Genomic DNA, 16,209 nt, shown 5'->3' on the forward strand with positions numbered 1-16,209 from the left:
ATGTGATTGGCTGTTTTTACTGAAGGGCGGGGCTTCCTGTACTACAGCCACCATATTGAGTGTTCTGTGATCTCACTATTACCAATAATGTGAGGATAGAATGTGATCCCTCCCTCGCTTTACATCCCTCCTGTCAGTCATGTTATAGACACACCCACAAGGGCATTTAACTCCGCCCCCATCGCTGCTAAATCAGAAACTTAAACGTGGCAGAATTCCGAAGAGCAGCGACGCCAGATTCTGGTGTGGGACGAAAAAAACGGAACAACCCATTTTTGTTTAAACAACTAAACAAACAAATAATTAAATATATTAAATAAAATTCATTTATATAAATAATAAAAAATAAAATGAGCTGCCTTTGCCTTTACCAAGACGAAGAATCTTTCTGAGGATGAAGTTCGATGCTGATTTTTATCTTTTAGTTTCTTTAGGACAGGTGATGACATCATTATTTATCACGTGACATCACAGGTTTTATTAATTTATTTTGTTGCTTATTTGTTGCTTACTTATTTTATGCACCTGGTTCATCAAAAAATGTTATAAACGTCCAAAATCACGCTTTCCTGGGCTTTCTGAACCATCCTGGTGTGTGGGAGGTGGAGCTACAGGCACATGGGGGGGCGGAGTCAAAGAGTCAAAAGATAAGAGTTGAAATTCACACTGCGCCGTACTGACAGGAAGTGATGCGTGTACGTGTGGGTGGGGCTTGGAGGTCGTCACCTGAGAGAGTCAGGAAGCTCTGAGTCGTCTACTAACTCCAGCAGCTTAAGGAAGGAGTGAAAAAGCTCCACCTTACTGATTAATGATCTGTTTAACAAGAGAAGAAGAGAAATATGCAAATGAGAAATTATGCAAATGAGAAATTATGCAAATGAGCGCGGGAGAAATATATTTTTATAATCAGGTGCTCACCGAGCCTGTGGCGTTCCCAGAGATTTCTTCGTCACTCCCTGTTTGTAGCCGTTAGCAGTGACGTCTAGCGGCTGAGAGGAGACGCTGCACCAGCTTATGGCTGAAACGCACACACACACACACACACACACACACACACACACACACACACAGCGGGTCAGTCCTCACACAGCTGTAATATGTTTGCGTGTGTGTGTGTGTGTGTGTGTGTGCATGAGCGTGAGATTCACACACTGCGCTCACCGGCTCCACACGGCACCACACGGCCCTGCTGTGAGGCATCATGGGATTGCAGTGTGTGTGTGCGGCCGTGTGTGAACTCCACACTGGACTGCAGGAGCTCAGGAGTGTGTGGAGAGAATCCAGCTGGCAGACCCGTCACACTCGCACATCTGGAGAGAGAGAGCGAGAGAGAGAGAGAATGAGAGAGAGAGAGACAGAGAGAGAGAGATTAGCCAGAAAAACACAAACAAAACATATGATTAAATGTATTTACTTGATTAAAGCGGCTGTAAGTGATTTTTAAACTTAAAGTGACAATATGAGCAATAATAATGTAACGGAGGTGTGTAAAGGAGGTGGGTAATGTGTTATAACGTGTAATAATGTGTAATAGCACGTAATACTGTGTAACAGGTGCGTAAGGGAGGTATGTATTATGTGTAATGTGTAATAATGTAATGGTAGTGTGTAACAATAATTGGTTAATAACTGTAAGGGAGGAGCGTAATGTGTAATAATGTGTAATAATGTGTAATGACAGTAAGAAAGATGTGTAATAATGTGTAATAGAATGTAATGTGTAACAACAGTAAGGGAGGTGTGTGATAATGTGTAATAACTGTAAAGGAGGTGTATAATATGTAATAACAGTAAGAGAGGTGTGATAGCGTGTAATAATGTGTAATAACAGTAAAGGAGGCGTGTAACAATGTGTAGTAATGTGTAATAATGTGTAATAACAATAAGGGAGATGTGTAATAATATGTAATAACATGTAATAATGTGCAAGAACAGTAAGGGAGGCATGTAATAATGTGTAATAGCGTGTAATAGCATGTAATAACGTGTATTAACAGTAAGGGAGGTGTGTAATAATATGTAATAATGTGTAATAACAGAAAGGGAGGTGTGTAATAATATGTAATAATGTGTATTAACAGTAAGGGAGGTGTGTAATAATATGTAATAATGTGTATTAACAGTAAGGGAGGTGTGTAATAATGTGTATTAACAGTAAGGGAGGTGTGTAATAATGTGTAATAACAGTAAGGGAGATGTGTAATAACAGTAAGGGAGGTGTGTAATAATGTGTATTAACAGTAAGGGAGGTGTGTAATAATATGTAATAATGTGTATTAACAGTAAGGGAGATGTGTAATAATGTGTATTAACAGTAAGGGAGGTGTGTAATAATATGTAATAATGTGTATTAACAGTAAGGGAGGTGTGTAATAATATGTAATAATGTGTATTAACAGTAAGGGAGGTGTGTAATAATGTGTATTAACAGTAAGGGAGGTGTGTAATAATGTGTAATAACAGTAAGGGAGATGTGTAATAACAGTAAGGGAGGTGTGTAATAATGTGTATTAACAGTAAGGGAGGTGTGTAATAATGTGTAATAACGTAATAATGTGTAATAACAGTAAGAGAGATGTGTAATAATGTGTATTAACAGTAAGGGAGGTGTGTAATAATGTGTATTAACAGTAAGGGAGGTGTGTAATAATGTGTATTAACAGTAAGGGAGGTGTGTAATAATGTGTAATAACAGTAAGAGAGATGTGTAATAATGTGTAATAACAGTAAGAGAGATGTGTAATAATGTGTAATAACAGTAAGAGAGATGTGTAATAATGTGTAATAACGTAATAATGTGTAATAACAGTAAGAGAGATGTGTAATAATGTGTATTAACAGTAAGGGAGGTGTGTAATAATGTGTATTAACAGTAAGGGAGGTGTGTAATAATGTGTATTAACAGTAAGGGAGGTGTGTAATAATGTGTAATAACAGTAAGAGAGATGTGTAATAATGTGTAATAACAGTAAGAGAGATGTGTAATAATGTGTAATAACAGTAAGAGAGATGTGTAATAATGTGTAATAACAGTAAGAGAGATGTGTAATAATGTGTAATAACAGTAAGGGAGATGTGTAATGTGTAATAACAGTAAGGGAGATGTGTAATGTGTATTAACAGTAAGGGAGGTGTGTAATAATGTGTAATAACAGTAAGGGAGGTGTGTAATAATGTGTATTAACAGTAAGGGAGGTGTGTAATAATGTGTATTAACAGTAAGGGAGCTGTGTAATAATATGTAATAACATGTAATAATGTGTAATAACCGTGAGGAAGGTGTGTAGTGACCTGCTGATGGCGCGGTGTAGGGCGTGTCGGCTGTAAGGACACTTCCCCACCACCACGGCGCTGAAGTACACGCCCTCCTGCAGGAAGTGGCTCAGCAGCGCCCCCTGGAAGCCGAGCGTGCACCAGCGGCTCAGTTTGTCGCTACAGGAGAGCGAGAGCGTGGCTTCTCCGCGGCCCGGTTTCACCCGCAGAGCGCCCACCGTGTGGAAGTCCAGCCCCGGACCCCGCGGGTCACTCGGCGCCCCGGGGACACACTTCGCCCCGGTGCGGTGCACGTCACACACCTGCTCACCTGAGCTCACCTCCACACGCTCGCTTCCCAAACCTACACCTGCTCTGTCATCCCCTACTCCTGCCCCGTCACCCCCTACACCTGCTCTGTCATCCCCTACACCCTCCCCGGCATCCCCTACACCCGCCCCGTCAGCCCCTACACCCTCCCCGGCATCCCCTACTCCTGCTCTGTCATCCCCTACACCCGCTCTGTCACCCCCTACGACCGCGCCGTCATCCCCTACTCCTGCACCGTCAGTCCCTACACCCGCCCCGTCATCCCCTACGACCGCTCCGTCAGCCTCCACGCCCTCGATACTGCGGGGATCATCACTGATGTCCTGCTGTCTGTCCACTCTGACACGCTTCTTCACTCCACCTGTCTCACTCTCGGCGCTCCGCTTCCTGTTTCCCTGCTCTGACTCCTGATTGGCTCGTGGGACAGGTGGGCATGGCTGAGCCTGGCTCTCCGTCATGGGGATGATGGAGGCGTCTCCACCTGGACAGTGGTGTGGGGAAAAAACAAAACAACAAAGATAATGTCCTCAAAAGAGTGTGCACACTATCATGGTAACCATGGAAACGCTAACCAGTTAGACTGTGTGTGTGTGTGTGTGTAGGAGACATGTGTAAGTGATATATGTTTACGATGTGTGTATATGGTGTGTGTATGAGATGTGTGTATGTTTTAAGTGGGCGTGCTTGTGTGTTTGAGGTGTGTATGTATATGTGATGTGTGTGTGTGACATGGTTGTGTGTGTGTTTGAGGCGTGTATATGTGTGTGTGACATGGTTGTATGTGTGTGTGAGATATGTATGTGTGTGTGTGACATGGTTGTATGTGTGTGTGAGATGTGTATGTGTGTGTGAGATATGTATGTGTGTGTGTGACATGGTTGTATGTGTGTGTGAGATGTGTAGTGTGTATGAGTCTAGGTTTGAAGTGTTTACATGGCGTGTGACTGCAGAAGAACAGGAAGGAGACGTCAGGACGAATCCTCCACTTCCCCGCCTGATCAGCGCGACAGAACACGGAGCTGTGACCTCCTCTCATCACCACACACAGCTGCTCCATCAGGTATCTACACACACACACACACATACACACACACACACACACACATCACGACCCTCATCTAGGATGCCTCATCCGGCTCACTGCAAACACACACACACCTTTACACACAAACACATGCAATGAGTCGGAAAAAAACGGATTATGCAAATCATAGAGAAGAAAGTGGGCGTGTCCTAAAGGCTAGTGTTTCCATTAGGATTAATTCTAAATGTTAAAGCCAGGAGAACACAGTTTAGTGGTTTGGAAAAGTGCAGGAAGTTACTGTCTCACCACACACCCACACCCACACACACACACACACACACACACACAGCGCATCAGGGCTCCCAGAACCTTCCTAGAACCATCCCATAAGCGCCCCAATACCGTCCAAGAACCATCCCATAACCATCCAAGGATCATCCCAGAACAGTCCAAGAACCATCCAAGAACCAGCCCAGAAACATCCAAGAACCAGCCCAGAAACATCCAAGAACCAGCCCAGAAACATCCGAGAACCGTCCAAGAACAATCCAAGAGCCATCCCAGAACCATCCAAGGATCATCCAAGAACAGTCCAAGAACCATCCAAGAACAGTCCAAGAACCATCCCAGAACCATCCAAGGATCATCCAAGAACCATCCCAGAACCATCCAAGGATCATCCAAGAACAGTCCAAGAACCATCCAAGAACCAGCCCAGAAACATCCGAGAACCAGCCCAGAAACATTGAAGAACAGTCCAAGAACCGTCCAAGAACAATCCCAGAAATATCCGAGAACCGTCCCGAAACTCCTGAACTGAAAACTGATCATCCCAAATACTCCATTTCTTCTGTTTATATACTGTTCCATTTATTTCTCAGTTTAATTTCTTGTACTGTTACATCATCACCACCAATCAGCAGCTTTTGGATCCTGAATATAGATTTCATATAACGACGACCAAAACAATTATACTCAAAAGACTCACAAGACTCAAAACACGATGTAGAGAAGAGAGTGTAGAGAGAGTTAAACAAAGAGCCGTAATAGAAATCTATCATTATCATTATTATTATTATTATTATTATTTACTTATTTACATATTCTGTGGCCTAACACCAATAACCGAAGAACTAACAAACTATTAAACTGTACGCATTATTACGTAATAACATTTATTACACTGATGATTATAGGTTTTTTTTAATGAATGAATTTCTTTGTTTAATCATATTTTATTGGATATCAGCTGCTGTGAGGAGAAACGATTGAGATGATGCATTTTTCTTGTTTCTGTTTAAAAGTATTATTATTATTATTGTCAAGTCCATGCAGGATGAATGAAACAGATTTCAACCAGATTTCAGACCGGAGTGGAGAGATAAAGAAAAAACAACTCCATTTTAGTGTGTGTGTGTGTGTGTGTGTGATTCACACACTCTCTCTCTACTGTCTCTCGGCTTTGAACGCGCTGTTACTGCTGGGATTTAATCAGGGGTTAGTCGATACCAACTCACTAATATAACTGTTACTCCTTTACCGTCTGTCATACACATTAATAATAATAATAATAATAATAATACTTTTAAATAATAATAATAATAAAACTTTATTTTATATAGCGCCTTTAAAAAGGCCTCTCAAGGCGCTTTACAGAAGAATATATAAACGTATCAAAAAACAGTTAATAATAAAATACAATTCAATTCTTAATAACAATAATATTAATAATAATAATAATAATTAAATAACAAAAAAAACTAATCAAGGTAATCGAGTAAAAGCAATCCTAAAGAAATAAGTTTTAAGAGAAGATTTAAATACACTAAAAGCCTGGGCTTCGAATAAGATCAGAAGATAGCAGAAGAAGAAAATGTTCTATCACCTGTAGTACACCAACGAGTCTGAGGAACAGTTAAAAGACCAGAACTGGAGAAGCGGAGAGGCGGAAGAGAGGAGGAGTGGAGGAGCGGAGGAGTAGAGGAGCGGAGGAGTGGAGGAGTGGAGAAGCGGAGGAGTAGAGGAGCGGAGAAACGGAGGAGTGGAGGAGCGGAGGAGTGGAGGAGCGGAGGAGTGGAGAAGCAGAGGAGTGGAAGAGCGGAGGAGTGGAGGAGTGGAGAAGCGGAGGAGCGGAGGAGCGGAGTAGTGGAGAAGCGGAGGAGTGGAGGAGCGGAGGAGTGGAGGAGCGGAGTAGTGGAGAAGCGGAGGAGTGGAGGAGCGGAGTAGTGGAGAAGCGGAGGAGTGGAGAAGCGGAGGAGTGGAGGAGCGGAGGAGTGGAGAAGCGGAGGAGTGGAGGAGCGGAGGAGTGGAGGAGCGGAGGAGTGGAGGAGCGGAGAAGCGGAGGAGCGGAGGAGCGGAGTAGTGGAGAAGCGGAGGAGCGGAGTAGTGGAGAAGCGGAGGAGTGGAGGAGCGGAGGAGTGGAGGAGCGGAGGAGCGGAGTAGTGGAGAAGCGGAGGAGCGGAGGAGTGGAGGAGCGGAGGAGCGGAGGAGTGGAGGAGCGGAGTAGTGGAGAAGCGGAGGAGCGGAGGAGCGGAGGAGTGGAGGAGCGGAGGAGTGGAGGAGCGGAGTAGTGGAGAAGCGGAGTAGTGGAGGAGCGGAGTAGTGGAGGAGTGGAGGAGCGGAGGAGCGGAGGAGTGGAGGAGCGGAGTAGTGGAGAAGCGGAGGAGCGGAGGAGCGGAGGAGTGGAGGAGCGGAGGAGCGGAGTAGTGGAGAAGCGGAGTAGTGGAGGAGCGGAGGAGTGGAGGAGTGGAGGAGCGGAGAAGCGGAGGAGCGGAGGAGTGGAGGAGCGGAGGAGTGGAGGAGCGGAGTAGTGGAGAAGCGGAGTAGTGGAGGAGCGGAGGAGTGGAGGAGCGGAGGAGCGGAGTAGCGGAGGAGCGGAGGAGCGGAGTAGTGGAGAAGCGGAGGAGTGGAGGAGCGGAGTAGTGGAGAAGCGGAGTAGTGGAGAAGCGGAGGAGTGGAGGAGCGGAGGAGTGGAGGAGCGGAGATCACGGTTTGGGGTGCTAGCTGCTGAATTCTGCACATACTGCAGTTTATTTACTGTAGACTTCCAGACTCAAGCAGGAAGCAATAATCAATACGAGAAAAGACAAAAGCGTTGAACTTCTCAGCCACAGAGAAAGAAAACATGGCCGCAATCTTGCAGTATATCTCTTACATCATATATGCAACTAATGATATGAGTAAGCATTACTAGCTCACTGGTGCGAGAGCTGAAAAAGCACTTGTACATCACTAGCTTAGTTAACAGACAGTTAGCTAACTTAGCTACCTAACTTAGTCAGTTAGTAGTTAACTTTAAAATCGTACACAGCTTAACATTAACAGTGTATTTCATTCACATTTCTTACCACATCATCGTTTTTCTTTTCAAGTGTCGCGGCGTCGCTGATAACGATCAGGTGGCGCGGTTTCTCGTTTTTCCTCTCAGCCTACCGTTGCCGTGGGAATCAGAGGAGGGCGTGATGTTTGAATCTCCACAGCTGACTGACATACCGATCCACCAATCACAGCTTAGACACTAAGTTAAAAGCTAGAAAAAGTCCCACCTTCCTTACCTTCGCATTTTAACCCTCATTCACCTGTAACTTTATATATTTTACACGCGTTACATGTAATCGGACGCAATATTATCATCCCAAAAAATTCCCAGAACAGCTTTTACATCATCCCCTATCAGATTTTTATCAACCGCACATGACAGGATGGATTATGGGTAATACACACACACACACACACACACACACAAAGTGTGCGTGTCAATCAGCTCGTTAGCTTCCTCAGTGGTGAATCAGTAGATCGAGTACGTGAGTTCAGGCACTAGGACCCTGGCTCATGACACATTGTGACACTGATGACACAATTTCCGTTGCCATGACGACATACTCGCGTTGTAAAACGTCACCACTGGCGTTTATCACCAACAGGCAGGACTGATATCTTTCTGACGTTATATGTCTTATAAATCTGTTAGCTTAATCACACTTGTTTCTGTCACGGTGCTTCGAGCAGGATCGTAGCTCGCTAGTGGATTTTTTAAAATCATTAAACACTTAAAAGTCATTAGACTCAAACACAACGTATACAGAACCTCAAATAAAGTTAAAAATCGCTATCGTAAGTAATCATCTGAGAGCTACAACAACAGTAACAAGCTATTTACTTTTGTAGATGAAGTTGGCTGAGAGTTCGTCCGCCATTTTTTTTTTCAAGTTGAGAGGTTTCAGAAAATATGACGTCATAGTGAGCATCGATGGATTTTGCGGTGCATTGTGGGATTTTTTTAGCGAGTGATCGTTCCAGTGCACTGGAAGGATTCTGTGATTGAGACAGCCCTTAAAATGGCCGCCTCCCTGATTGTAGCGGGACAGAGATATTTAAGGTACGCACCGTACGCAGCTCCTCCGGGCGATCACCTCGGCGTGGCTGTCGTTCAGGACGTCACCTGCATCAGAGATGACACACCCAATGCTAAGAGCCAACAGGCAAACATCCACAAACACACACATCCTTAGTGCTATATATGAACCAGAACATCATCAGAACACACACACACACTGTCTATATATACATATATACACAGAGGGTATGTGTGTGTTTGCTTTTGCTGTCTTTAGGGTGTGTGTGTGTGTGTGTGTGTGTGTGTGTGTGTGTGTGTGTGTGTGTGTGTGTTGTTTACCTTTAGGGTTCATGACACTGCGTCCGATGCACTTGGTTCCCGTCCCCAAAGCCACCACCTCCTTCAGCACTGAAGAGCAAAAACATGATGATGTCATTACACTGTGTGTATATAAACATGGGACACATTTTATCGTATTAATCAGAAACATGCTCCCTATTTAGGGAAGAACGATATAAACAACCTGAGAAACATCGCAATATATCAGAGTATATGGTGTTTTCGTTTCTATAGCAACAGCTCACTCGCGAGGACGTGTACGGCAAACACTCCACATACACAGATTAAAAATAATCATACATATGGTGAAGTTTTCTGTAAGGAGAAATGTGTTGATGTAACATTGATGGAAGGAGTCTCCAGTGTCAGCGCTTTGTAACAGTCAGAGGTAAAGCTGTAACGTTAAGTTACGACTTACGACTGTTTATAGCTGCTATAACGTAAGTGACAACAGGAACTAACTGGTTTTCTGAGCATTAAATGTAGCTATAAACGGATAAAATTACGTGCTGTGGTGTAAAAATGGGACGTGGTTAAAAAATCGGTACCGAAATGATAAAGTGATGAGAGTGGAATGAACATTAATCAGGATAAAATGATAAAATTATACATCACTAGATCACAAATGCCTTTATCCGGGTCTTTATCCGGAATCTGTCCCGGGAATGCTGGATGTGAAGTGGGAATACTCCCTGAACGAGTCACTTATTCACACCCAGCGGCAAGTTTGGTGCATTTAAGGACTGGATGAATTCCCAACCTCCAGATAAAACTTCCCTCAGCTCGGAATTCTTACTCAGGAATTCTTTTTTTTTTTTATGGAATAAATTGGCAATATTGACAAGTTTGGAGAAGTCACTAAAAACAGGAAACGAATTACAAACATACTGTTTTTAAAGCTTTTTTTGTTGTTAGACAATTTAAGCAATGTAAGATATCGCACAAATTCTCTTATAAAAACAACAACGAGAGGTTTTGAGTTTGGATCCAAAATGTGGAACTTAAACAAGCAACAGAATCAGATTTATAACATAAAATTGTATTCTAAAAGTCATGTCGGAAAGTTCGTATCGGAAAGTCATAAGTACGAGTGGGAAACTTGGGATTTTCTTTGAGCTCGGAGGCGTCAGGAAGAAAACATGGGTGTTTAGCAGTGACGTCTTTGTCAGGATTTTTTATTCACAGTAAAACAAGCTAACTACCTCGACAAAATACGATAACACTGCACACTTACGATATAATACGTAACGATAACGTTTACAGTGGCTTCATAAACTGATTAAAAACATAAAAAACATTTAAAAAAAACATGCCTGATGCTCACTCTTTATTCTTCATTTTCTAGAAGTAGAGTTAAAAAACCTTGCTGTATTTTTTTTGTAGTTAATTAAGAGGAGTTACGCCGCCATCTTGAACGCACCTGACATCGTAATTACGACGTAAATACGAACTTCTCAGGAGAACAAACAGAAAACCCAGTACCACATCCTTAAATCATGATGCACACTCATAAACTTCACTCCTAATAAATCCTGAAATATCTCACATAAAAAGTTTCAACAGATTCACCACAGGAACTCGGGACGGGTCTCCTCAACCCCGAGTTCAGCAAGTGATGTCAAATCAACATGGCCGCTTGTAGCATGGCACCTTGTAACACAGCAGCAGCACTTCTTCTCTTTAAATGAGTTACACTGTGTATACACACGTTAGCTTTACATCATTAACATACAGACGTGTTTGCTTATTAAATCTATAACTCTGACTCTACAGCTCACTGTTCTGAGGTAAATATTCAGCACTCAGCACAGTTAGCTGGCTAGCTCGCGGCTAACACAAGATAAACATGGACACTTGTGGTTTTTTCCCCACTTTATTTGAGTTTTCCGTCACTTAAACACCCGTCAGAGCGCACACTTTAAGAGGAAGTAGACAGAAATGATAATTATCTCTGACTAAATGTGAAGTAAACACATGAATACATCATAATAAGGTCATAACTCCTGCTGTGAGCGCGTTTCCATGGTTACTCACAACACAGAGCAAGGAATTATAACCACGGTAGCATTTCTATCCTAAATCAGCGGTCAATGATCAAATACTGACTGATAAAAGTGTTCGAAATATATAGTTATATAGTTTGCCAAGATTAAATATTTATCTTAAGCCAACTTATAGTTCATATAAGTCTATTTTTATGGTGAATTTTTTAAAAAAAATCTGATTAATCGTCAAAATAATCGTCAGATTACTCGATTACAGTATAATCGACAGCCATAATGAACAGTTATGTTTATGAATTATGTTAAATATCAGCTTCATGACACAAACTAACACAAAAATATTATCTGTAATTTATTTCATCACGTTACTCTTATGGTGTTATTTTGATAAAAATGAAACGGGACCAGTTGTGTGTTTTGAACGGGTTTAAAGTGTTGAGAAATGAAGCGTGAAAGCTGTTTATTGATTGATTGATTGATCATTTGTTGTTGTTGTTTGTCCCCTGAACATGATCTTAATGTTGACGGTTAACGCTATGGAAACCGCGCGTGCACCCACCGGCGTGTGTATCGGGGCAGCGCGTGACCTGAATCACGGCCGCGAGCTGCGTCCACTCACGACCTTCTTCCGGTTTCCCTCTGCGCGGCAGCGCCGCATAGCGCTCATAACACATCCGGGCCACTTCATCCGGGTCCCACATCTCACCCGCGCGCGCACAAACACTCACACACACACATATATATATATATATATATATATATATATATATATATATATATATATATATATACACACAGATGCAGCAGAAATGTCCGCGTGCGCTGAATGAAACCGGTTTAAAGCGGATAAATCTAGCCCTGACCCAACTGCGTTCTGAGCTCGCGCCCTGCGAGCACTGTGTCACTTCTAGAACGAACTAACAGCACTCAGAGCATTCAAAGCTCAAGCGCGTGCGTGCTGTGCCAACCGGAAGAGTAGACACTGAACTTCCGGTCTCTTCTCTGAGTCACAACTCGGATTCACACCCGACATAGAGGGCACTGTAGAGCCGTTTTTTTTTTTTTTTTTACTTTTTTATCATCTGTTACTATTTTAATCTATTTATATATTATTTTAATAACTATTTTTAAATGGTTTTCTTAAAAGTAAAAAGATCGTGTTTTAATAAATATTTCAATATAAGAGTATTGAAATATTTGTGCGGTGCGGAAATTTCAATATAAGAGTCTCTTATTTTCTCTCTCCCTCTCTCTCAATTTTAATTTTATATTTTCAAAGTACTTTATTGGCATGATTTTTATATACAATATTGCCAAAACAACAATATAGAAAAGAAAGGAGAATTTAAAAAAATTTTTTTACTGTATCAAATACAGTAAAATAAATTAGAAATAGAATAAATAAAATGTATGTTGATAACTCTATCTCTCTCTCTCTTTCCCCCTTGTGTCTCTCTATATTTCCTCTTTCTGCTTTCCAGTGCACACTAAAACTTGTTTTACTAGTGATAAACATCTACAGGATTTATTTCAGTTTAAAGTTTAACTTTATGAGTTTGATAACTTTTTGTAACAGCGTCAGGATGGCGTCGGCCCTGCGGGAGAAACGTCACCTGTGTCGCTCTGTCACGGTATCAGGTGTGTACCTGCGTTAGGCGTGACTGTGGAGGATGTGTTCATGGCAGTGGGAGAGGACGTTGGCTTTATCAACATTTATCATCATTCAGTGGTGGTTTTTGTAAAAGAGAAAGAGCTAGTTAATCGCTTGGTAAGCAGCAGAATCGTGGTAAGTGGAGATTTTGTTATTGTTACTTCGACTATTAGAGTCACTGTGTCTAATGTTCCACCCTTCATCCATAATATATGTGATATGGAAAGTTTGCAAGCTGGATTAAAATGATTCTACTGGGATGCAAAAACATGGCCTTGAAACGTGTCATGTCGTTCTGGAGGCAGGTGTTTATGTTTCTGAACGAGTTGGAGCTGGATGTGTCGTTTAAAGTGTGGCATGAGGGAAGAGCGTACATGGTGTACACAAATACCGGCAGCATGGAGTGTTTTGAGTGTGGGGATATCGGGCCCAAGAGGCTGGCGTGCCCACATAGGGTCCAGGTTAGAGAGGAGACTGCTGGGTCTGATAGTACCACCGGATCTGATAGTACTGCCGGGTCTGATAGTATCGCCGGATCTGATAGTACTGCCAGGTCTGATAGTACTGCCAGTGCTGCTGAGTCTGATAGTACTGCCAGGTCTGATATTACTGCTGGGTCTGATATTACTGCCAGTGCTGCTGGGTCTGATATTACTGCTGGGTCTGATATTACTGCCAGTGCTGCTGGGTCTGATATTACTGCTGGGTCTGATAGTACTGCCAGTGCTGCTGGGTCTGATAGTACTGCTGGGTCTGATATTACTGCCAGTGCTACTGGGTCTGATAGTACTGCCGGACCTGTTAGTGCTGCTGAGCTTGATATTACTGCCGGGTCTGATAGTACTGCCGGGTCTGATATTAATGCCGTGTCTGTTGGTGCTGCCGTGTCTGTTGGTGATGCCGGGACTGTTGATACTGCCAGGGCTGATATTATTGCTGGGTCTGATATTACTGCCGGGTCTGATATTACTGCTGTGTCTGATCCTACTGTCGGGTCTGATATCACTGTCAGGTCTGATATTACTGCCGGGTCTGATATTAATGCCGTGTCTGTTGGTGATGCCGGGCTTAGCTCTACTGCTGGGTCTGATATTACTGTCGGGTCTGATCCTACTACCGGGTTTGATATTATTGCCGGGTCTGATATTACTGCCAGGACTGTTGGTGATGCCGGGTCTGTTAGTGCTGCTGGGTCTGATATTTCTGTCGGGTCAGATATTATTGCTGGGTCTGTTGGTGCTGCCGTGTCTGTTGGTGATGCCGGGCTTTGCTCTACTGCTGGGTCTGATATTACTGTCGGGTCTGATCCTACTACCGGGTTTGATATTATTGCCGGGTCTGATATTACTGCCAGGACTGTTGGTGATGCCGGGCCTAGTTCTACTGCCGGGTCTGATATTACTGCCGGGTCTGTTAGTGCTGCTGGGTCTGATATTACTGTCGGGTCTGATATTATTGCTGGGTCTGTGGGTGCTCCTGGGTCTGTTGGTGATGCCGGGCCTAGTTCTGCTGCTGTTGAGGTGAACAATAATGAGTTAAATTCTGAGGAGCTTCAGGTTACAGAAGAGAGTGACACCCATAGTGTTGAACTGATTGATAGCGTCGCTGATAATCAGAATAAAGATACAGAAGAAACGGTTAACTCCAGTGTAAATAAGGATGTATCAGGAATCAATGAAAACAAAGTGATGATCGATGATGGTGATGATGATGATAAGGTGAATGAAAGGGCTAACGTTGAAGTGGACTGTGTTGAACATCCTGGAACGTCACATTGTGTTGAAATGCGTGCTGATACAGAGATGAGAGATGACGATATGCTCTCTGATATCTTGGAGATTGGATCACAAACCACAGAGGACACGTATACAATACAAGAAATAAATGACTTTTTAGATGTAACCTTTGGTAAAACTTGAGGTTACAAAAAACAGTTGGTTACAAGGCTCTAAGTAAGCAGAAAAGATTCCGTCTAAAGAAGATGCTAACAAAGTTAAGAAGGGACAAAGGGCAATTATATAGTCATTATTGAGCCACTGTTGTGTAGGATAAGAAGGGACCTCAGTGGAACTCTAATTCCAGACATAGATACCAGGTTTAGAGTGTCTCTATCAGCCTATGCTGATGACATCACCATTTTTATTACAGATCAAAATGACGTTACAACCTTAAAAAAAAGCTATGAGAAGGCATTATCTGCAAGGGTAACCTGGGAAAAGTGAAGGGTTCATTATTGGTAAGTGGGATGCTAGGACCTCCACAGCTGCCAGTTGGAGTACTGTGGAGAAGGGAAGGAGTTCCAGCTTTCTCTTACAAAGCCCCACAGTTATGGAACAGCCTTTCACTTAGTGTTCGGGGCTCAGACACAGTCTCAGTGTTTAAGTCTAGGCTGAAAACATATTTGTTTAGTCAAGCCTTTAGTGAATAGTTTTCTTAGGTACAGGGGCAGGTCTGGAGGGTTCACAGGCATAGAGTGTTGTGGTGAACTGGGATGTTTGGATGCTGTGGCCCCCCCACTCTCACACCCTGGGACATGGCTGCCTTATGTCCCAGGGTGCCCTCGTGTCTGTGTTAGCTTCTGGCTCTCCCATTTAGTTATGCTGTCATAGCTAGTCTTTCCGGAGTCCCTGCTTGCACTCTGCATGTAAAGTACATTGTGCTTAACCATTAGAGGACAAAAGCTTACCTAACAATCTCTTCCTTTCTCTCCATCTCTCTCTCTCCCTCACTCTCTGTCGAGCTACACATGCTACTCCTGAGATGCCAGTGATCCTGACCACTTCTGCTCCTCCTCGCTGCCTGACCCATCCTGATGCCCTACTTCTGGTTGGAGTTCTCATCGGTTGAGTTCGCTCGCTGCTGCTGGAGTTGAGTTCGCTCACCGCTATGTTGAGTTGGTTGAGTTCGCTCGCCGCCGCTGCTGCTGGCCTGAAGAACTGTTTGGATTGCTGGGGATGGCGCCACCTGGGGGCTGTGGAGATGGCTTGGGGATCACATATGGGGAGCTGTACTGTAATGGCTTGGGACTGTGATTGCTGTAGTGGCTTTGGGGCTGCAGTTGCCATGAGCAGCTTCGTACTCAGGACTCCATCAGTGGACAGTGGGTAGATTTTAACCAGCCGGACCTCTTGCGAAAACTGTGATGAATTTAATCGGTTGCACAATTGCACTATTTGTCCATATAGTACACAGTAATAGAAGGGATTTATTTATAATCGCACCATCCGTTGCACCCAGATGAGGATGGGTTCCCTTTTGAGCCTGGTTCCTCTCA

At 43.3% G+C, this 16,209-nt stretch overlaps 1 protein-coding gene across 2 annotated transcripts in view; it reads right to left on the bottom strand.

The window, feature by feature from the left end:
• Window positions 1-12,320, bottom strand: part of adat1 (adenosine deaminase tRNA specific 1) — a 13,681-nt gene extending 1,361 nt beyond the window's left edge. The window contains exons 1-8 of one of the 2 annotated variants that reach the window (XM_034305685.2): window positions 11,844-12,320; window positions 9,282-9,350; window positions 8,993-9,047; window positions 4,516-4,646; window positions 3,292-4,063; window positions 1,162-1,310; window positions 919-1,018; window positions 727-813 (exon numbers count right to left, since the gene is read on the bottom strand). In XM_034305685.2, the coding sequence (XP_034161576.2) occupies window positions 727-813; window positions 919-1,018; window positions 1,162-1,310; window positions 3,292-4,063; window positions 4,516-4,646; window positions 8,993-9,047; window positions 9,282-9,350; window positions 11,844-11,985 (1,505 nt within the window). In that variant the 5' untranslated portion in view covers window positions 11,986-12,320. Of the gene's footprint in view, window positions 1-726; window positions 814-918; window positions 1,019-1,161; window positions 1,311-3,291; window positions 4,064-4,515; window positions 4,647-7,953; window positions 8,958-8,992; window positions 9,048-9,281; window positions 9,351-11,843 lie in introns of those variants that run through there. The other variant, XM_053235634.1, reaches the window with a different exon arrangement.
• Between the last annotated feature and the right edge of the window lie 3,889 nt (window positions 12,321-16,209).

The sequence above is a fragment of the Pangasianodon hypophthalmus genome, chromosome 7 (genome assembly GCF_027358585.1).
Source record: "Pangasianodon hypophthalmus isolate fPanHyp1 chromosome 7, fPanHyp1.pri, whole genome shotgun sequence".
In the NCBI taxonomy this organism is placed as follows: domain Eukaryota; kingdom Metazoa; phylum Chordata; class Actinopteri; order Siluriformes; family Pangasiidae; genus Pangasianodon; species Pangasianodon hypophthalmus.